Source organism: Gigantopelta aegis, chromosome 4, assembly GCF_016097555.1.
Source record: "Gigantopelta aegis isolate Gae_Host chromosome 4, Gae_host_genome, whole genome shotgun sequence".
Lineage (NCBI taxonomy): Eukaryota > Metazoa > Mollusca > Gastropoda > Neomphalida > Peltospiridae > Gigantopelta > Gigantopelta aegis.
Window position 1 is genome coordinate 87,678,771 of NC_054702.1, and position 23,909 is coordinate 87,702,679.

General features: G+C 36.7%; 2 protein-coding genes across 4 annotated transcripts in view; both read left to right on the forward strand.

Annotated features, from left to right (window-relative positions):
* Window positions 1-23,909, forward strand: part of LOC121371325 (interferon-induced protein 44-like) — a 219,557-nt gene that overhangs the window by 169,458 nt on the left and 26,190 nt on the right. The window lies entirely within an intron of this gene.
* Window positions 2,452-17,095, forward strand: LOC121371326 (interferon-induced protein 44-like). Of its 2 annotated transcripts, none has more exons than XM_041497134.1 (7): window positions 2,452-2,532; window positions 7,836-7,892; window positions 9,859-9,908; window positions 10,953-11,141; window positions 13,466-13,612; window positions 14,857-15,028; window positions 16,638-17,095. In XM_041497134.1, the coding sequence occupies exons 2-7, from the start codon at window positions 7,868-7,870 to the stop codon at window positions 16,910-16,912; spliced, it is 858 nt and encodes a 285-aa protein (XP_041353068.1). In that variant the 5' UTR covers window positions 2,452-2,532; window positions 7,836-7,867; the 3' UTR covers window positions 16,913-17,095. The 2 variants fall into 2 exon arrangements, with proteins under 2 accessions (XP_041353068.1, XP_041353069.1); XM_041497135.1 differs by lacking the exon at window positions 7,836-7,892 and adding an exon at window positions 4,724-4,780 and having other exon boundaries at window positions 2,463-2,532.

The window sequence follows — 23,909 nt, forward strand, 5'->3', positions numbered from 1 at the left end:
GTCGTCTCGGGGTATCTGGAGATTGGGAAATGGTCCTATGGCAAAATGTTCAGAAACAACTAGTATGCTTGTCTCGAACCATAGATATCTCGAATTGGTGGTTCGGTCCCTACAACATAGAGATATCGACGCTTAACTGTATAATATGTATTACCATCAGTAACCTGTGTTTTCCATTGAAATTGCGTATAATGAATTTCTATTCATTTATGAACACCTGGCCAGGACCCAATTTCACAAAACATCGTAAGCCTAGTTTTGTACTTAAACGTAAATCTATGACTAAACCACAAATTTTATTACTATTATAGTACAACAAATATAGTTAAAAGTGCACATATTTCATTTTCTTTTGTCCTCAAAATACTCCATCTTCTGTAATGATGTAAATACCTTCGTGAAATAGATGCCAAACACGTGTAAAGGTATGCCTGGTATAACTGCTTGTCGCAGACGTAAACGTACGATGTTGTGTTAAATAGACATCTGGTACTTATAAAACTTTTAGAGTATTAGACTCGATACTCTAATAGAGTCCAAGACACTAATGTCATGACAACGCCATACAAATTGTATGCGTGTGGCGTCATTAGAGATTGAGTCTGGACTCTAAATGTTTTATAAGCACGGACCCAGGCCTTTAAAAATACCATCAAATAAACCAAACGCAGATGCATAACACAAAGAAACTAATCAATGAAGGATATTTTGTGGAGCAGCCCTTGACAGTCGATTCATTATGAGCTGTTTGTTCTGTAACTAATATAAAAAGTTGGTATGTTATAACCAAACACAATTACACCTTAGCAAGAGTTATTGCAAGTTTTTGTCACGTCTATCACATTTTAGATTCTAAAATGTATCATTTAACGGAATACTTTAGTATTGCCGTTTTACTTTGTTAGTGATGTACATGAGAAATTGTTTGGATCTCTGTATCAAATTAAACTATTTCTTTCTCACATGACGTCTTTTTTCTTTCTTTCTTTTTCAATGCCTTGAATGAAGATGTCTACTACATAGTGACTATACTTCGAAGTGGTCATGATGGATGGTAAGAATGGTCAGTCGGGACGCTGATTCTTTTGAGGAGTCTGGGGTCAGTGCCACATTTATAAGGGGGCAATTGCCCCGGGCCCCTTGCCAGAGGGGACCCCCAGACTAAGCACTTTCTTTATAAAAAAAAAAATGTAATAATTGAAAATGTTTGTTAGTTTTTTTTTTTTTGGCATGTAATTTAATTTCTATGTTGAGGCCCCCCCCCCCCCCCATCCGAATCTGAAGTGCCCCCCCCCCACCCCCACCCAAGGTCTAAATCCGGCCCTGTCTGGGGTGTAGTCATTATGATTCCATTTCTCTTGTATTTTAGGAACATTTTATAGTCCAGGAATATTAGGTCAAAATTAGGGATTAATCCGGAAATACATTTTTTTGTAGAATATCATTAACAACATCATACCGAAAGACCCCAAGTTTTCCTGGTGTAAATGTATAATTAAAGTCCCGTAATCTGATTACGTTAGTAACCCATTTTCGTCTTCAACATTTGTGAGCTGTACTATATTGCATGCATATTTTATACATTTGCAATCTGATATACTAGTATTCCAATTGAATGATAATTATACGTATACGTGCGTGCGTTGAGTCGAAAATTTAATGCACTTACCAAGAGAGCGAGAGAATACAAAGACAGAGAGAGAAGACTGAGACAGAGAGACAGAGACAGAAACACAGAGAGAGAGACAGAGAGAGAGAGAGAGAGAGAGAGAGAGAGAGAGAGAGAGAGAGAGAGAGGGGGGGGAAGGAAGGAAATGTTTTATTTAACGACGCACTCAACACATTTTATTTACGGTTATATGGCGTCAGACATATGGTTAAATACCACACAGATATATAGAGAGGAAACCCGCTGTCGCCACTACTCTTTTCGATTAGCAGCAAGGGAGTTTTTATATGTACCATCCCACAGACAGGATATCACATACCACGGCCTTTAATATCCCAATGGGCTTACCGACGGGGATCGATCCCAGACCGACCGCGCATCAAGCGAGCGTTTTACTAGTGGGCTACGTCCCGCCCTGAGAGAGAGAGAGAGTAGAGAGAGAGAGAGAGAGAGAGAGAGAGAGAGAGAGAGAGAGAGAGAGAGAGAGAGAGAGAGACAGAGACAGACAGACAGACAGAAGATAGGCAGAAAATGGGAAGAGAAAGACGGGGAAAATATAACTCGGATGAAGCAATCCACGCCACACGTTCTGTATATAACACAGACCCGACCCGACAATGAGCGCCATAATATCAATTACTGTTAAAGTTTGTTTTGTTTAACACCACTAGAACACATAGATTTTTTAATCATCGGCTATTGGATAAATCGTGTGGCTAATTTTTGGCAAGCTTCCACCAGAGAATGTAACAGCGTCATACTATCAATTACCGATCATGTGATACAGGTTTAGGGAATTCCAGTTACATTTATGACAGTAAGTCACTGGTCAACTGTAGGCAATTTTAAAACGTATTGTACAGGTAAGATATTTTGTTTCGTGGCATTATGTCACAGCATTTTATTGTTTTCAAACTTAATTGTAATTTGTACGGAAGTGACCACAAAATCTATTAAATGGTGTAATGTTAAACGAATAGCAAATCAATGCGGAAATATTTACAATCTATATATAGAAAACTTACGTTATTGTATGACCAGAAGCAGAATTACAACAGGTTTCTTAGCATTATTTTAATTGTAACTAATATATAAAAAGTAGAGAATCATTGAATTATATATAATGTTGTTTAGGGGTGGGGTGTTGTTGGCTGTTGGGGGATGGTGGTACTTTTTAATTAAATAGAATACGAATGACGAAGCAACCCATATTGGCCAACCCACACTATGTATGTAGTGTGATGATTTTATAAAATTTAATACAGCTTTTTTTTAAATGTTTGATTTGGGCGCCATGGCCCTCATGCCCTCCCCCCCCCCCCCCCCACCTCCCCAAACATATTAAGTAAACTGTAAGATGTTAAAGAACAATATATATCAATATTACGCAATCTCTGTCTGCCAAACGGTAGTTAAAGAGTCCCGCTCTGATACAACAATCCTATGTTTGATATAAAATACCTTTAGACCTACATCGATCATTTTCGACATCAAAGGCCGTGGTATGTACTGTTCCGCAGGGACTGGTAGGCAGCTTTACAGGACTTCAGCATGTCTATATGCATGGTTATTGGCTGGAATGAGATATAGCCCAACGTGCTCACCGACGGGCATCTATCCTAGACTGACGGCGCATCAGACCAGCTCTTTACCACTGGGCTACGGCCCGCCCCATGGACTTGAGGTGCAGTAAAGGTATTCTGTCTGAAGCATGTGTATGTAAAAGACCCTTTGCCACTTTACCGTTACGAGCAGTCTATATGGTGGTAGCGGGTTTCCTCTCTTTCCCTCAATCGACCAGATGTTGAAATAACTATATTAACTATGTTAGACACCAAATAGCCGTAGTCTGAAATGCACTGCAAGGTGTCGGTGTATAAATACAGGGCCGTACCCTGATCAAAATGGAGGGGGAGGGGGGGGGGGGGCACTACTTTTTATAAACAAATGAAACACTATACAAATTAAACCCTGAGATGTGTATGCTATTTTCTGGAGTAAAACAAAAGGGTGAGATTCTCAGGGCGCAAGACCAGGACAAGCAAATTAAGTAAACGGTAAGATGTTAAAGAACAGGACAAGCATATTAAGTAAATGGTAAGATGTTAAAGAAAAGGACAAGCATATTAAGTAAACTGTAAGATGTTAAAGAACAGGACAAGCATATTAAGTAAACTGTAAGATGTTAATGAACAGGACGTGCATATTAAGTAAACTGTAAAGTGTTAAAGAGCAGGACAAACATATTAAGTAAACTAAGATGTTAAAGAGTAGGACAAGCATATTAAATAAACGGTAAGATGTTAAAGAACAGGACAAGCATATTAAGTAAACGGTAAGATGTTAAAGAACAGGAAAAGCATATTAAGTAAACTGTAAGATGTTAAAGAACAGGACAAGCATATTAAGTAAACTGTAAGATGTTAATGAACAGGACAAGCATATTAAGTAAACGGTAAGATGTTAAAGAACAGGACAAGCATATTAAGTAAACTGTAAGATGTTAAAGAACAGGACAAGCATATTAAGTAAACTGTAAGATGTTAATGAACAGGACAAGCATATTAAGTAAACTGTAAAGTGTTAAAGAACAGGACAAGCATATTAAGTAAACTGTAAGATGTTAAAGAACAGGACAAGCATATTAAGTAAACTGTAAGATGTTAATGAACAGGACAAGCATATTAAGTAAACTGTAAAGTGTTAAAGAACAGGACAAGCATATTAAGTAAACTGTAAAGATGTTAAAGAACAGGACAAGTATATTAAGTAAACGGTAAGATGATAAAGCAGGACAGGACAACCATATTAAGTAAACTGCAAGATGTTAAAGAACAGGACAACCATATTAAGTAAACTGTAAGATGTTAATGAACAGGACAAGCATATTAAGTAAACTGTAAGATGTTAAAGAACAGGACAAGCTTATTAAGTAAACTGTAAAGTGTTAATGAACAGGACAAGCATATTAAGTAAACTGTAAGATGTTAAAGAGCAGGACAAACATATTAAGTAAACTGTAAAATGTTAAAGATGTTATTTTCTGTTCTACAGCTACTGGTCATCTACAAACAGTGCACTAAAGGCTGGCTGAGCTTTTGGAAACAGGAGGTAAAAAAAAGCTTTCAGGACAAATATTAGGTGGTGGATCAGGCAAACAGTTTGAGCTGTTGATTTAAAGCCACGAGGGAAGGATGTGTGTCGATGTCTTTTACGCAAAGTGTGACAATAAAGGCCCTACTGTATAAAATATATATATATATATATATATATATAATATATATATATATATATTATATGTATATATATATATTGATATATATATTGATATATATTATATATATATATATATATATATATATATTGATATATATTGTGACGACCGAGCGTCTGAATGTTTTGTGAATGGCTGGTAATAAACTCCCAAATAACTATACAAGGCAAAGATGACACAACAAATTTGTAAAGTTCAATCATTTATTATGTAACAACAAGCGTAAATAGTTTTCCAACAGTCTCAATAAAATGCTTCTTGCACTTCACTATCTTATTTGTATATCAATCAGATCAACAAGCACTTTCAAGTCATACACATTGACCAATATGTCATTAAATGTTACTAAAAACTAACACTGACTCAGCTATATGTATTCATTAAGGTAAGTAATATACAGGTTACCTATATTATCATTAAACTACATTATGCAACTACACAACTATTTCCATTATAACTAAATTTCTATTTACGTATACTCTAACTTCAGATGTGCTAGTTTAATATATTGCTTTATCGTCCATACTACAGTTCACTACACTATCTCTAATACTCTCTCTCTCTCACTACTTCCTACTACTTCAGTACTATATTTCTCTACTCGGAGTGGCACTACATCACTCTCTGTCACTTCAATACTATAATAACTATACAGGGTGGCACTACATCACCCTCAACTACTATTTAAACACTATAAACTCAATAATGAACTACTTCACTTTTCACTACTTCAGCAATATTTTAAACTACACTTTAACTTCTAGTTCAATACTTCTCACTCTTCACTACTTCTATTCTATATTCTCATATACACAGTGTGAACTACCTCACTTTTCACTTCCGTAATATTAAGCTACACTTGAACTTCTATTTCAGCATTCTAACTCAATAGACTACATATTCTTATCTCAGAATAATATCACTTATGTCCAAGACACTTTATCTCAATGCTAACTTTTCACAGTAAATACCATAGCACTTCTGGGCTCTCAGTTTATGATTGCAGGCTATTAACCTATATCTAAATAGCCAAATATAATTATCACGGTCAACTCGGCCATTACCGCCATTTGCAAATGCGTGAACATATAAACATGATTTGTTAAACACTCAGAAGTGGCAAGAAACTTCGTGCCACGTCATGACATCATTGGAATATGAATTTGGAATGTACACAAGTAATAATTACATCATTTAAAAGGATCGACATTCGCCCAAACGTAATAAAATGGACATAAAAGACTTTCGTAAGTTGGCGGTTGGTAATGGTCTCATACCGGAGTTATGTGAGCGCCAGTTTACAATTATGACTTATGAATATACTGGGTTTCTCACAATATATATATAATAAGATGTTAAAGAACAGGATAAGCATATTAAGTAAACTGTAAGATGTTAAAGAACAGGACAAGCATATTAAGTAAACTGTAAAGTGTTAAAGAGCAGGACAAGCATATTAAGTAAACTGTAAGATGTTAATGAAGAGGACAAGCATATTAAGTAAACTGTAAAGTGTTAAAGAACAGGACAAGCATATTAAGTAAGCTGTAAGATGTTAATGAACAGGACAACCATATTAAGTAAACTGTAAAGTGTTAAAGAGCAGGACAAACATATTAAGTAAACTAAGATGTTAAAGAGTAGGACAAGCATATTAAATAAACGGTAAGATGTTAAAGAACAGGACAAGCATATTAAGTAAACGGTAAGATGTTAATCAACAGGTCAACCATATTAAGTAAACTGTTAAGTGTTAAAGAACAGGATAAGCATATTAAGTAAACTGTAAGATGTTAGAGAGCAGGACAAACATATTAAGTAAACTAAGATGTTAAAGAGCAGGACAAACATATTAAGTAAACAGTACGATGTTAAAGAGCATGACAAACATTTTAAGTAAACTAAGATGTTAAAGAGAAGGACAAGCATATTAAGTAAACGGTAAGATGTTAAAGAGCAGGACAAGCATATTAAGTAAACGGTAAGATGTTAAAGAACAGGACAAGCATATTAAGTAAACTATAAGATGTTAATGAACAGGACAAGCATATTAAGTAAACTGTAAAGTGTTAAAGAGCAGGACAAACATATTAAGTAAACTAAGATGTTAAAGAGTAGGACAAGCATATTAAATAAACGGTAAGATGTTAAAGAACAGGACAAGCATATTAAGTAAACGGTAAGATGTTAAAGAACAGGAAAAGCATATTAAGTAAACTGTAAGATGTTAAAGAACAGGACAAACATATTAAGTAAACTGTAAGATGTTAATGAACAGGACAAGCATATTAAGTAAACGGTAAGATGTTAAAGAACAGGACAAGCATATTAAGTAAACTGTAAGATGTTAATGAACAGGACAAGCATATTAAGTAAACTGTAAGATGTTAATGAACAGGACAAGCATATTAAGTAAACTGTAAAGTGTTAAAGAACAGGACAAGCATATTAAGTAAACTGTAAGATGTTAAAGAACAGGACAAGCATATTAAGTAAACTGTAAGATGTCAATGAACAGGACAAGCATATTAAGTAAACTGTAAAGTGTTAAAGAACAGGACAAGCATATTAAGTAAACTGTAAGATGTTAAAGAACAGGACAAGCATATTAAGTAAACGGTAAGATGATAAAGAACAGGACAACCATATTAAATAAACTGTAAGATGTTAAAGAACAGGACAACCATATTAAGTAAACTGTAAGATGTTAATGAACAGGACAAGCATATTAAGTAAACTGTAAAGTGTTAAAGAACAGGACAAGCATATTAAGTAAACTGTAAAGTGTTAATGAACAGGACAAGCATATTAAGTAAACTGTAAGATGTTAAAGAGCAGGACAAACATATTAAGTAAACTGTAAAATGTTAAAGATGTTATTTTCTTCTACAGCTACTGGTCATCTACAAACACTGCACTAAAGGATGGCTGAGCTTTTGGAAACAGGAGGTAAAAAATAGCTTTCTAAATGGATAGGTGGTGGATCAGGCAAACAGTTTGAGCTGTTGTTTAAAGCCACGAGGGAAGGATGTGCTGTCGATGTCTTTTACGCAAAGTGTGACAATAAAGGCCCTACTGTATAATAATATATATATATATATATATATATATATATATATATATATATATATATATATATATTGATATATATTGTGACAACCGAGCGTCTGAATGTTTTGTGAATGGCTGGTAATAAACTCCCAAATAACTATACAAGGCAAAGATGACACAACAAATTTGTAAAGTTCAATCATTTATTATGTAACAACAAGCGTAAATAGTTTTCCAACAGTCTCAATAAAATGCTTCTTGCACTTCACTATCTTATTTGTATATCAATCAGATCAACAAGCACTTTCAAGTCATACACATTGACCAATATGTCATTAAATGTTACTAAAAACTAACACTGACTCAGCTATATGTATTCATTAAGGTAAGTAATATACAGGTTACCTATATTATCATTAAACTACATTATGCAACTACACAACTATTTCCATTATAACTAAATTTCTATTTACGTATACTCTAACTTCAGATGTGCTAGTTTAATATATTGCTTTATCGTCCATACTACAGTTCACTACACTATCTCTAATACTCTCTCTCTCTCTCACTACTTCCTACTACTTCAGTACTATATTTCTCTACTCGGAGTGGCACTACATCACTCTCTGTCACTTCAGTACTATAATAACTATACAGGGTGGCACTACATCACCCTCAACTACTATTTAAACACTATAAACTCAATAATGAACTACCTCTCTTTTCACTACTTCAGCAATATTTTAAACTACACTTTAACTTCTAGTTCAATACTTCTCACTCTTCACTACTTCTATTCTATATTCTCATATACACAGTGTGAACTACCTCACTTTTCACTTCCGTAATATTAAGCTACACTTGAACTTCTATTTCAGCATTCTAACTCAATAGACTACATATTCTTATCTCAGAATAATATCACTTATGTCCAAGACACTTTATCTCAATGCTAACTTTTCACAGTAAATACCATAGCACTTCTGGGCTCTCAGTTTATGATTGCAGGCTATTAACCTATATCTAAATAATAAATCTCTAATTAATTATTATTGCCAAATATAATTATCACGGTCAACTCGGCCATTACCGCCATTTGCAAATGCGTGAACATATAAACATGATTTGTTAAACACTCAGAAGTGGCAAGAAACTTCGTGCCACGTCATGACATCATTGGAATATGAATTTGGAATGTACACAAGTAATAATTACATCATTTAAAGGATCGACATTCGCCCAAACGTAATAAAATGGACATAAAAGACTTCGTAAGTTGGCGGTTGGTAATGGTCTCATACCGGAGTTATGTGAGCGCCAGTTTACAATTATGAAAAAAAACGTAATTCACAACAGTATTACTTATGAATATACTGGGTTCTCACAATATATATATATATATATATATATATATATATATATATATATATATATATGCATATGTATTTTAAATATGTCAGTGGGCCCATTGGGCTATTTCTCGTTCCAGCTAGTGCATCATGACTGGTATATCAAAGGCCGTGGTATGTGCTATTCTGTCTGTGGGATGGTACAAAAGATCTCTTGTGACTAATGAAAAAATATAGCGGGTTTTCTCTCTAAGACTAAAAATTACAATGTTTGACATTCAATAACCGATGATTAATAAATCAGTGTGCTCTAGTGGTGTCGTTAAACAAAACAAACTTTAACTTTTTATATTTCAAATACTGATTTAATATTTTGCACAATATGCAATATTTTGTCGGTATAGTATTATATCATTATTTGTTTAGACCCTAACGTTGGTAATTCGTCTAATAGCCCTTGGTTAACAACAAAAGGCACTCGGGTTTCTTTAAACAATCATTTCTTGTTGTTTTAGAAGAGACGTTGGGGAAGCCGTGGCGTGTAGTTCCTGAGCTCGGAGTAAAGGTGAGGCTTCTGAACTCTAAATACAATGATGGTAAAATGCTTTTAACTATTCTCAGAACTTCAACCGATCGGCATTCTTCGGCATCTAACGTTGGTAAGTTTCACTGGAGCGAGCAAAACTAAAACGCAGCGAATACATTGGAAAACTAGTTAAGATAATTTACTTTATGAACCACAATGAATTAGTCTTCATTTTAATTTACAAAGATAGTGTTTTACGTTTGCTGCTATTGCAATATGTGTGTGACTAACCCATTGGGCTATTTCTCATTCCAGCCAGTGCACCATAACTGGTATATCAAAGGCCGTGGTATGTGCTATCCTGTCTGTGGGATGGTGCATATAAAATACCCCTTGCTACTAATGGAACAATGTAGCGGGTTTCCTTTCTAAGACTATATGTTTGGCATCCAATAGCCGATGGTTAATACATCAATGTGCTTTAGTGGTGCCGTTAAACAAAACAAACGTTAACAGAGTCTTTTCAAACATTAAAACCTAGGATATATTATGATACATTAAAACCTAGGATATATTATGATACATTAAAACCTAGGATATATTATGATACATTAAAACCTAGGATATATTATGATACATTAAAACCTAGGATATATTATGATATATTAAAACCTAGGATATATTATGATATGTTAAAACCTAGGATATATTATGATATATTAAACACATTTCCAAGTTTGGAATATCAATTTGTTTGTTGTCGTCCTAATGTGTATAGTAGGACAAGCTAGATTTTATCTTCCAATAATAATATATAGAAAATAAAATGAAGTTTGAACGACAACAAACATTAGGATGATCAGAAACACGTTGAATATCCAGACACTGGTGTCATAAACAATGAAATGTATTTAATATGTAATGTTAGACGCTGAAAAGGCTCTTTTAATGAGAAATATCTAAATAATGACAGCAAATACAGGACAGCTCTTTTAACGGTAATAATAAGACAGTAATAAAGGTTGTTCTGTAAATCATCAATACTTGTCAACTAACCGAGTGTGTATTTTGTTTTCTGCTTAGACTCTGATGTCTGAGGTAGAGAAGTATTCCCCTGTGGATGCTGTGAGCATCGACTACGTGAACATCCTGCTGATAGGAGCTGTAGGAGCCGGCAAGTCGAGTTACTTCAACACCATCAACTCCATATTCCGTGGTCACGTGACGAGTCAGGCTTGCAGTGGCAGCGCCGAGCACAGTCTCACTACTGTGGTGACATATCTCATTTCTGTTATTTTTATTTTATTCCATTTTATTCATTTTACTGTTATGCTCTTTCAGTATGATAAAACAGACTTATCGGGTAAATCACAGCCATGTACCAAATGGCTGGGTGTAATCAAATAATTCCTTATAACTATATGATACAATCAGTAGCGTAGCGTGGGCGGGGCCACCGGGGCGGTTGCCCCGAGCGCAAAATTAAGGACTGGTGGAAGGGACTCGGGGAGTGCTAACGGTCGACTTGTTAGGGGGCGCAATACTTGCCTTGCCCCGGGAGGTGGCAACCCACGCTACGCCACTGGATACAATAAAAAAAAATCGTTAAAATCACAATCGCAAGTAGGACTATTATAAATATTAATAATGACAAGGCTGACATTTATGTGTGTAATCGAATGTTTTCGTTTGGTATCATCAGTATTTATACTACTTCGACTAGTTTCGTTTGTTATCATCAGTATTTATACTACTTCGACTAGTTTCGTTTGAATGGATTCTCATGATGAACGCCTGATGTACTGGTAAGTCTAAGGCCGCTTGCATATGTGATATATGTTGAGCAAACGTTAGTTCATTATAAATCCAAACTTTAAATACTCTTTTGTTATAAAAATCTCAATTAGTACATATGATATCATGTCACTACTTTCGGCAATGCTTAGAAAACAAAATAGATTGTTTCAATTATTTTCTTTGTTTAAAATTAATAAAATAAGTGTTTACGTTATTTGTTAATGATGAATCAGTAAATGCTAGTAATTGTTAAGGGTGTATACTACCAAATCAAATCCCATAGACGACAAAAAAACATATGTGGCTAAACCCCTACCTGTAGCGTATCAATCGACATAAATGCCACGGATATAAAAAAAAACTACAACCCCTCACCCTTAAAGTGAATCAGAAAAAAATGGGAGTTAAGCTGCTCATTTCAGAGATAACGGGTAGCGTCTATGACTACCCTAGTTCTACACACAAACATTCCACAGGTGCCACATACATGATTCAAGCACACGACTATTTGACACAGTGGTACTAGATGAATTAAATTTGCATACATTTTTTGTCCAAATGAAACTAATTTTTTTACAACCAACACACTGATATTTATCACAAATCACAGGACTTGTGGTGTTAACTTCTCTCTATCAAAAGTTCGGTGCACCTCGAACCATGACCCAGCCGGAAATTATTTGGTTTAGTACTACCTTTAAGGTTGTTATGGTGACGATTTGGGTTGCAATCCGTCAAGAAAATCCATGACTCGGTAGTGTAGTGCAGTGCAGAAATATAGATTTTGAGAAGCCGGATCCGTGTAAACAAGAGAAAATCAGCCCAGTCGTTATGGTTGATATAGTGGTGTGGACGGGCCTCGCTCCGGCGGGTACGGGATCGTAATAATGTAAAACAGAGTAAAGCCTAGAAAATAGTTGTAGGGGCCGACCCCACTTCCTACTTCTTGTTAAAGTGATGCATGGACAGGCTGGGACATGTAGCGACTAAACGTGAACAACCGTGGTGTCATACGAGTCACTGAACAAGCCAAATGTGAACAACCGTGGTGTCATACGAGTCACTGTACAAGTCATTTAAAATCACCCAGAAAAATGACATGGATGAAAAACAATCTCCCCTTGTGGTGTAGGCTGTTAAAACGAGAAGCGTCTTAGCGTTCAATCAGTCCCAGTGGCCGCATACATCTCAGGCCGGGTTCAGTAGAAAAGTCACTTTCGTTGACAAAAACGACAAATTGGAGGACCAAGTTGAGCACTCGAAAGCACGTGCTTTGCCACAGGCGAAACACACGTCTTTCCGCGGCGAGCTGCAGATTTTTAAAGACTTTTTTAAGAATAGAATACCCCAGCACGAAAAATACATCGGCTATTGGGTATGGTAAATGCAAAACTTAAGTGATTAAAGACTTTTTAAGATCGACTTTCATTGAACAATAGGGCTCAAACCTCCGTCCAATAGAGAATGGTACATTACTTGACTTGACTTAGGGTTTGTATGTGCACTTTCAGAGCAAGCTGTTGAAGAGTTTGGCAGAAAGAGGATGTAGGAAGAAGGTGGGATATCCCGCACTGGCATGTGCAATGGTGGTCCATTTATGACGTGGATTTAGTGTCCGTCGTATTACCGTGGAGCAGCCTAATCAAATGGTTGTTTTTAAAATGATCTCTCCACGAGTGTGATACCAAATATCTCACACATTGTTCTCTCCAATGAGTGTGAGCGAAATCATTATCATTAACAGTTTTGCACTGGTGTTTAAGCTTTGTTTCTTATTTGTAACATCTTCTAATTTCAAGTATCGAGTGTACAAGATTCGCTCTCAGGAAACTGGTTTTCCACTCAAGTTTCGACTGTGTGACACGCGAGGTCTCGAGGAAGAGCAGGGAATTGAATCAGCAGATATGTTGGCCATACTTGATGGTCACCTTCCGGACCGCTATCAGGTTAGTGCATAGTAATAAACATGGGCGTCGAACCTCAAACTAAAACTCGGGGCGTATTTTTACGTTTTGCGACTGATTATGGCCAAAATCTTCAACAACCGGAAGTAGTTTCTTGTCAACTGGGATCGATAACACCATTTCATGAACAATTTGCTATTTCCTACACATGTAGGAATTTATGGTGTGAACCTTTTGTGCGAACTGGTCGAGAATTGTAGAAGTGGTTTTTAATGCAAATGACCATCATCACCCATGCGCCGTAAAAGACATATTGTAAGGTAACTATGTTGTCATGTAATAGCAAAATAATATTTTGTGGGAACAAATATAACCTTCAACAAGAACATATATCTCTTGTAGAAACAAGATGATGAATCGGTTCAGTCGGACTCAATCTACTACCTCATTCATTGATTTGCCATTGCAGAAAACAGAATGTTAATCAAGTGAATTCCGTTGTGGATGGGGGGGAGAGAGAACGTAGTCCAGTGGTAAAGCGTTCGTTTGATGCGCGGTCGGTCTGGGATCGATCCCTGTCGTTGGGCTCATTGGGCGATTTATTGTTCCAGCCAGTTCATCACGACTGGCATATCAAAGGCCGTGGTGTGTACAACCCTGTCTGTGGGATGGTGCATATAAAAGATCCTTTGCTGTTAATCGAAAAGAGTAAGTGGCGACAGCGGGTTTGCTCTCCAAATATCTGTGTGGTCCTTAACCATATGTCCGACGCCATATAACTGTAAATAAAATGTGTTGAATGCGTCGTTAAATAAAACATTTTCTTCCATTGTGGATATTAGTATGAACCTAAACATAGATTATTGTGCCACAGACTCCAGTCCAAAATGTCATTTTCGCTATAATCACTGTTATTTGTTTTTATATGAATATATTTATTTACGTTCAACCATGAAGCGTTTATTAATGTTATATGTATTATACTGGTAGCAAGATGGGGTTTTGTTTACCATATTTATTTAATGACAAAATATTATTTGTTCTGCTGAGCATTCGGTTATATATTTATATTTATTTACGTTCAACACTGAAGCGTTTACCAACAGTATTTTTGTTTTTATTTTAAGTACATGTATTTTTTTGGTGGCAAGTATGTTTTTACCATATTTATGTAATGACAATATGTTGTTTGGTCTTTTGAACAATGGTTAAGTTCTAGTTACACACGTTTTAAGTATATTTGGGGTTTTTTATGATTGGTAAATAATCCTTTGTTCTTTCTACAGTTCAATCCATCAATGCCAGTCAGCCCAGAAATAACAGGCTACAAGAAAAATCCAACTTTACAGGATAAAATCCATGTCATTGCATTTGTCATGGATGGATGCTCAGTGGATGTTTTTCCTGAAAAGATTCTGACAAACATTAAGGCGACACAGCAAAAGGCAAACCAGAGAGGTACTTTAGTTTAAAGGCGCTGATCCTAGTTACTATGCAGGGTAAAATACTGTTGGTCATTAAAGCTTTTTTACCGTTACATTACACATTGCTAATACATTTTTTAATGGAATTTTTTTTTTTGGTAGACCTGGTGCTTTTTTACCGTTACATTACACATTACTAATACACTTCTTGATGAAACGTTTACTTTTGATACACATGATGCTTGTTATAATGGCCCCAATAGCATTTTGTGCAAAACAAAATGTACATATCCCAGAAATTAGCGTCAGCGACTTTAATGTTATTTGTTAGTATTTAAGCTTAAAGTGGTGAGCACTGGACACTGATACTGAAGCCAGTCCTTTAAATCCAACTAAAGAATGGTATGTGCTTCCATTTTTTCTTTCTTTCTTTTCTTTTATTATTATTATTATTATTTGAAGTTGTTTATCACTTTTGCTTGTCGACCTTGTCGTGTTCCATGACTAGCATATCAAACCACTGTATGATATTTCTTGTATTAGTGCATGTGAAATACCCTTTCCTTATAGTCGACAGTAAAGATATGTGTACGGTGGTAGTGTGTTTGTTCTCTCATTCTTCATAACAAATGTTGCAAGTGATCAGTAGAACGTGTTTCACATAGCTCAGACAGACCTGCAGTATAGTCAAACTGGAGTTTGCATTAAATCATCACTGTATGTTGAACGTGGTTTAGCGACAAAACTTTATTAGTCTCTAAAAGCGGACATACTGGGCCTGTGTTTTGTCTCTCATATTATGCGTATAATTACATATGTTTACAATGCTTAAATGCTTGTATCTAAGAAAACATGTTTCAAAAACTTTTCATATAGGTTTTGCATTGAAAATTGTGAATTGGAAACAGAAACAGAAAGTCGCAAAAACGGGCTAGACAAACATATATATACTATAAGAGACTCTACCCTACACCTCTATACTTCTGTTCTGTGACAAGTAATAAAATAATCGATTTAGGACAATGAACTGACATTGGACTCGGAACTCAAATATAAGGGTGTTTGAAGTGAGAGAAATTAAGAATATAGTTGCATGTATTATATTATATATACTGAAAACGCTACTGGCATTGGTCATCTGATAGAAACATTTAAAGTAGACAGGGCAGTGAACGTAAAAGACAACCTCGGAAAACAATGCTTCTGGGTGATCGTAAACATTGTCTTCCTTTTCTGCCGGACACCGCCAACTACACTTGACCTTCGCTTCCCCATGACACGTTCAACACTGGCTGTCAATAGGGGAGTTTGTTAAGAGTTTGTAGAGTGTGTTTAAATTGCCTGGAACCACCATCAAACCCTCTCTCGGAAGTGGCCATATTAAGCTGACAGTAGACGATGATGTAGATTGACTTCAGTGATGATCACAAAAGAAATGCACGTGTCGATGTTCAATGGATTACGACTGTGGAGTTGGATGTGTAAAATATTTTGGGGGGGAAATGAGGTGCTTTCAGAGCATGAACAAAAGTGGTGGATAGCAAAATGAGAGAAAGGAGACAGAATAAAAATCAGTTGTCACATTGGGAATATACTTAATTATAAACAACATTAATCAAGATAATTTTTCTGTTTTACAACAGGTATCCCCCAAGTGGTTCTGCTCACCAAAGTGGACCGTGTGTGTCAGGAAGTGGAACAGGACCTGTCTCAGGTCTTCTACAGCCAGGCAGTTCAGGATCTTGTTGATGAGGTGTCACAGCTCCTGGGATTACCACGGGCTCACGTCCTGCCAGTCAAGAATTACGAGAGAGAGATGGAGTTGGACCAGGGTGTCGACATACCGGCATTGCTGAGTGTCAGACAGATGCTGAGATTCGCAGACGACTATCTCTACAACTTTGTTGATGAACGTTAAATGTGACACATAACACGGACGACTAGTTTTACTGATAAGGAAGCCATGTTTTCTCTTTGTGCAGTAGGGACATGTGCTGTGGCTGATTAATGATGTGATTACTTCTTAGTTGATATAGATCAACAAACAGTTGATAATATCATGTATATTATTTTAATGCATAAATTATATTTTCTAACATTATATATTTTAAGGTATCTTCTTACGCAATAATGAATACTATATTCAATATATTGTTGGGATTTGGTGAGTTTACAACATTCGCATTATAGAAATGGTACATCCATCGCTACGTCTAGAAGTAGAGCCATGTTTTGATCATAATAAGAGGAATGAATTTGCCATGTTTACAAATGTTATGCAGGCTGATTTCATGATATATTACTTCAATCGACCATTCATAGAGCATACAGATCATTATATGGATAAATTCATCGTATGGATTGTCATCACACAGCAATAAACCTACTACAAATATAAGAGTAGCCTATGTGGTAGCTGAGTGTATTTTTTTCTCTCGACCATGTTTCTGAATAACCCTATATTAGACACAAAAGTTGGATACAAATGTTATAAATAAAATTTCAAAGGCACAAACAAACGTTTTGGTGAGATTAAACCAAATCAAATATTTATTTTCGATGAATTATATAAAGAATATGGCATATCTGTAAACATAAATTTGTAAAGGTACAGAACAAATTGCTGTCCGACCAGTTATGGACCATACAGAATGAATGAATGTTTCACGACACCTCAGCACGAAAAATACATCGGCTATTGGGTGTCAAACTATGGTAATGCAAACAAATAAGGTGATGATCAACATCAATATAAAAATACTTCGGCTATTGGGTGTCAAACTATGGTAATGCAAACAAATAAGGTGATGATCAACATCAATATAAAAATACATCGGCTATTGGGTGTCAAACTATGGTAATGCAAACAAATAAGGTGATGATCAACATCAATATAAAAATTCAAGATTTAAATAAAAACAGTGTAAAGAACCGTGCAAAAATACAAATATCACAGATAGATACGGACTTTTACTCAAAATTTCAATGTGTGCTGTATTGGCCATTCTCAAAGAGAATGTTACACCCCTGCACCACGGTGAAAGAAAGAAATGTTTTATTTAACGACGCACTCAACACATTTTATTTACGGTTATATGGCGTCAGACATATGGTTACGGACCACACAGATTTTGAGAGGAAACCCGCTGTCGCCACTACATGGGCTACCCTTGCCGATTAGCAGCAAGGGATCTTTTATTTGCGCTTCCCACAGGCAGGATAGCACAAACCATGGCCATTGTTGAACCAGTTATGGATCACTGGTCGGTGCAAGTGGTTTGCACCTACCCATTGAGCCTTACGGAGCACTCACTCAGGGTTTGGAGTCGGTATCTGGATTAAAAATCCCATGCCTCGACTGGGATCCGAACCCAGTACCTACAAGCCTGTAGACCGATGGCCTAACCACGACGCCACCGAGGCCGGTGCACCACGGTGAGGTTACAGCCCGCGCAGGGGTGGACCATACAGATTGAAAACCGCTTCCAGTATTCAGTTTTTCTAGCTAGTGTTGTTGTTGTGGGGGGTTTTGGGGGGTAAATACAGTAATTACTAAACATATATCACAAACTTATGACCAATCCGCGGTTTCCTAGTCCAAACTGATGGTGTCCTGTGAAGACATTCATATATTTTTTAAGTAGTTGTAACTTATCCTTAGCATAGGTTTATAATTTCAGAGTTTAGTTGGGAGAGTATAGTTCAAACTTCACCTTGTGAAAAGTTTCAGACAGAAGGAACTCATTTGTTGATAATGTTGGCACACCTGAGCTCTGTCCTGGTTTGGGTGTTTTTATTAACTACGTTGCTAGTATTACTTATTTGTATAAGTAATTTAAAAAATCCAGTACACTTTTGTTTCACATGGCATGAAAGTCCCAATTAACGACGTTGCTTTTTCACAAATATTTTGACATTTTGTACTTTTAAAAAATGAAAAACAGGTTCGTGAGTTTATTCACACACCATCTCCTTTACATTATTAACTACAGAAGTAACTACAAAACCTTATTATCACCATCGATCTGCAAAAGGGATCATAAATCATATGTTTAATCCACACTTGTTTAAATTCCATTATGTGCCATGTGACTATTACATGCCCGATAAGGCATTAACTCCATTAAAAATGCTAAATGTCTAATAGTTTAAGGAAAAAATGGCATTGTTCCCATACATCAAAAGATAGTTTAATTTGTGATAGAACACTTGCATAATAGTCATTGGGTCATATGATCGATTAGTCCGAGTACTCCGACTGTAAGAGAGCTAAACAGACATTTGGACGGTTATGACGCTCTCGTTGTAATGAAAGTGTCATAACCGTCCAAATGTCCGTCTAGCTCTCTTACAGTCAGAGTAATCGGGCTAAGGATCAATCTGCCTAGGTAGAAACCATTGGAATATTCTTCTGGATTATCAAAGGTCATGGCATGTGCTACCTGTGGGAATAAATGCATATAAAAACTATGTTGTAGCATATTATATGCCAATAGCTGATGTCTTCCCTATTCAGACCAGGTGTTCCAATAACCATATTTTACAAACCCAGGAGCTGTCGAGTAAAGTTGCCTATGTGTCTAACAAATATCCATATCCTTTCGTTTACCCCCACGCTAGATGAGTTAAGACTGATGTGACTATTTCAAAAGAATTGAGAATCTTCAGTACCTTCAGATGGCAATGATAGAACATCTTGCAGTCTGCAAACCTTTCCCGTCAGCAGCACCTAATGTAATTGGAATTCATCTTGAAACCCAGAATCCCGTTGGCATATTGAGCATTATGATGTATAACTGCAAGTCATATGTTACCACAACTCTGAACCACAAGCATACATCGAATGAAGTCGAGGACTACAATAAGTGTGGGTGGGGGGGGGGGACATGTTTGCTGATTCACGACACATAATATATGACACATTAATCAACCTCTTGGAGGAACCAGACAACATCACTGAGAGGAATCTTTGAATATGTATTTTGCATATATATCAGTGTTGTTGACAAAATTGTTATAGTTAGTTGTACTAATGTTTAGAATTATAGACCATTTAATCTAGGCTTTTACTTGTTAAACTTGTTTATCAACATATGTTATTTCTACACATGATTGGGGCGAGACGTAGCCCAGTGGTAAAGCGCTCCAGCCAGTGCACCACGACTGGTACATCAAAGGCCGTGGTATGTGATATCCTGCCTATGGGATGGTGCATATAAAAGATCCCTTGCTGCTAATCGAAAAGAGTAGCCCATGAAGTGGCGACAGCGGGTTTCCTCCCTCAATATCTGTGTGATCTTTATTTCAAATCAGTTGGATAATTCTTGTCATGCTATTACCTATCAAGTTGCCTTGCTGGTTTTAAAGGTTGTCTATGATGTGTTCATTTGTCAATAATTTGGTGTAACGGAGTTAGCACGGCGACTTTGTCTTCGATATTGTGTTAAGTGAAAATTTTACAAAAATGTAGAAAGGTATGATGAAACTGATTGGTTTGGTGTCAGGACATATTTAATTTTTGGAAACACAAAACATACGTTACAAAGTGAAAAAAATATTTTAATGGTTGGAAACCAATTTGTCTCCTAGCTGGAAAATCACCCATATTAGTCTGTTTGCCAGGGCACTTAACCTTGCAGTTGGTACCCACAACTGTTCTCTGTGGTTTTTACATCTTTGAAAAGTGTTGAATGAGGATCCGAGAGTTGCAAACTTGGCACCCTTGAGCATTTTGAAATATTCAATAAGTCGGCCACGATGGATGCCAAACTACATAACTGGCAATATCTCTGATAATTTATTATCTATTGCGTAAGTGTTGATGTCTACGATGGTGTTTTATGGGTCAAGGAATTAATTTTGAACTACCGCCAGCTATTCAAGAGGTTGCCTTATCATGTAAATTAAAGATGGCCGCCACTATCTGGCCCGTAACCAGCATGTCAAGTGTGGGGGATCGACTTTGTATCAGACGGAACTAGTGTGGAGGGTGTAGCTCGGCGAGGCGAGCGCCGTAGTCGCGAAGCTTTTGACGAGGGGTATGAGGGTCCTCCGCCAGAAAATGTGGAAATATTGACCCTTCTTTGGCGCTATCTTGACGTGTTTTCTGCTGCTTTCAAAGAACTTTTAAGATCACGCTTTTTGGTTTCGTTAATAATATTTATTAGAATCACCCCGTGAAATAAACTGCAGACATCATAACCATTTATACTCCGTCCCACAAGGAACGCCTTTTTCCATACTACGAAATTTATTATAAGTTATTTATTTTTGAACCAAATTGTTTTCTAAATTACACATAAAAATTGTTGGGTTGGGTTTATTATTTTTGGGGGGGGGGGGGTTTGTTTGGGGGGGGGTGTTATATTCAAAATACTTTTACTTTTCTTCTTATGTCAAACCAAACTATTTACCAAAAAACAATTGTAGAAGGATGGGACAGACTAGGCCTATAGGGCCAATCCATTTCCAATCAACCATGAAGTGGCGACGGCGGGTTTCCTCCATCAATATCTGTGTGGTTCTTAACCATATGTCCGACGCCATATAACCGTAAATAAAATGTGTTGAGTGCGTCGTTAAATAAACCATTTCCTTTCCTATTAAATGCACTACACATCATCCTCATCCTCATCCACTAAAATAGATGACTCCTTGTGACGTCATTTGCACAGTGTTCTGTAATATAACCGCAGTTCGATGTACATGACAGCTTGGCAGAGTGAAAGCTGCAGGTGGTTTTGGAGCATGGAAACTATGACTTACAGCGACATCCAGCAAGCTACAAAGGGTTTTTATTCTTCTTCTTTGGGCGTTGGGATGGGGGAGCAAGAACGGTACTGCCATGAACAGGAACGAAGATGTTTGGTGGGGTTTTTCTTTAATTTCCTGCCAAAGTTGGTTCTGTCCCGGGTCAAGTCAAGGCCATAGTAGTTGCCCCCTCAGAAACAAAAATCCGAAAACAAATATAGAAACTTAAAGAAATGTCTCTTGTTAACCGTTTAAGGAGTTTTAGACTATGTACTACTGTAAATACTTGCAGATTGAGTTCAAGATTCAGCAACAAATTGACAGCTTCCCCATGCCGAATGGACAGAACACTGTATCACAGCCTAATAAAGAATGAATAGCCAACAAGTCAACATTTGTTCCTTAATTTCAAGGTAGTTGTCAGAGGCGGATCATTGGGGACCAGAGCCCCCCCCCCCCCCCCCCCACACACACTACATTTTGCGACAGTAATAATTTTATTATATACTAATTTTAATTTTTTTTATGATCCACCTCCAAACCTCCCCCAAAGTTCCCTTGTCATTCCGCCACATGTTATCCCCCCCCCCGCCCCCCAATGGATTTTCTGGATCCGCCACTGGTTGTCAATCACTATATCAGTGTTCGTCTTCATACATACGTGCTAAAAGGTCTGTAGAGCCAAATGAAGAAGACAAGAAGAACAAAAATCAGCCAAAATGTGAATGTGATTCCTCTGTGGTAGGAGCTCCAGAAGATAGTTGATTATATTTACGTCAGCCTCTTCCTGGTGATACACACAATTATATTCTATCAAATGCAGATGCAGATTTTGGGTATCAGTGTCATACTTGTTTTTAATACTTTTCATGATATCATATTTGACTGGTAGTAATGTAGTGTCTTTTAAGCTATATTTTCGAGGCACATATACCTTTGCGCGTCTTTGCGTCTCGTGACATTTTATTGAGTGCTTGTCATAGCTATCAAATATGACGTAGATAGCGTGCGACCTGGCAAATGATTCAACGAAGTTGCTAGTAAAGCACTCAAACAAAGACATTCCATTGATGGGTGGTTATCTAAAGCTCTTCTACAATAGCAAGACTACATAGTCACCTATGAGAATTGCACAGGGACTTCTAAGACTATGTAAATATTCCTTGAAATTGTACTTCAAAGGGACTCCTCGATGGATGGTCCAATGTAAATTGAGGACGGTATAAGGCCCCGAAAGAGCTATAGCAGTACTGTGTTTAACTTTCTGTAATGGCTGATTTCAAATTATCATTAACCATTCACTTTGTGTGTGAGCTCAACAGCCATGCAGAGTTCTCTGCAACTATTTGGTGTGTACACTTGAAGATAAAAAAATTATTACACCACAAGCTGATCAGTTGTTTATCATTACGAAGATGTCTGAATGTGAAATCCTTTTCCCAAATAATCTCAGCTGCTGATTTCCGGTTTTGACGAACTTCGTCATAGCTTGCAATATATCAATGGTAATGAAGGAGGTCAATAATTTCTCTTCATCTAAAGCGAAGATGAATTTTGACTGCAAGACCAAGTGTTGTTTGATTATATAATTTGGTGATCAGTGCCTGGATTGACCTAGTCAAAAGAGTGCGATTTGTTTGTAACAGACCCCTTCGATACCAAACGTGAAATGAAAATAAGAACACCGTCATTACATTTCTCTTCAGCTTTAACCACTGTGACTTCAACCATGTTATATGTCTTCACAGCCTTGGCTAGTTGTGTGATTGAGTCACTATCATTCACGTCCACTAGTTTTAATGTCTCAGGTGGATACTTTCAAACACAAATAATACTAGCACACCCATTTACAGAGGACAATCATACTATCACTAAAATTATCCTCTAACCTTTCAATCAGTTGAGCTCTTTATGGCCGATTGTTACCGCAGCCTTTTTAATATTTGTCGGTAATATCAGAACTACGTTGATCAAGGCTGGTAGTATCAGACGTACATGTGGAATCATAATGTATGTTGCGAAAGAAAATGCAGTACATATCATATAACTCCACCGAGTTGCATATTCTAGCAGGATCATCTTGCAGGGTATCTACAACATGCTGAAATACACTATCTGCCGGATCTATGTATTTGGTTCTTAAAGCAACCAAAGCTGCAACAATG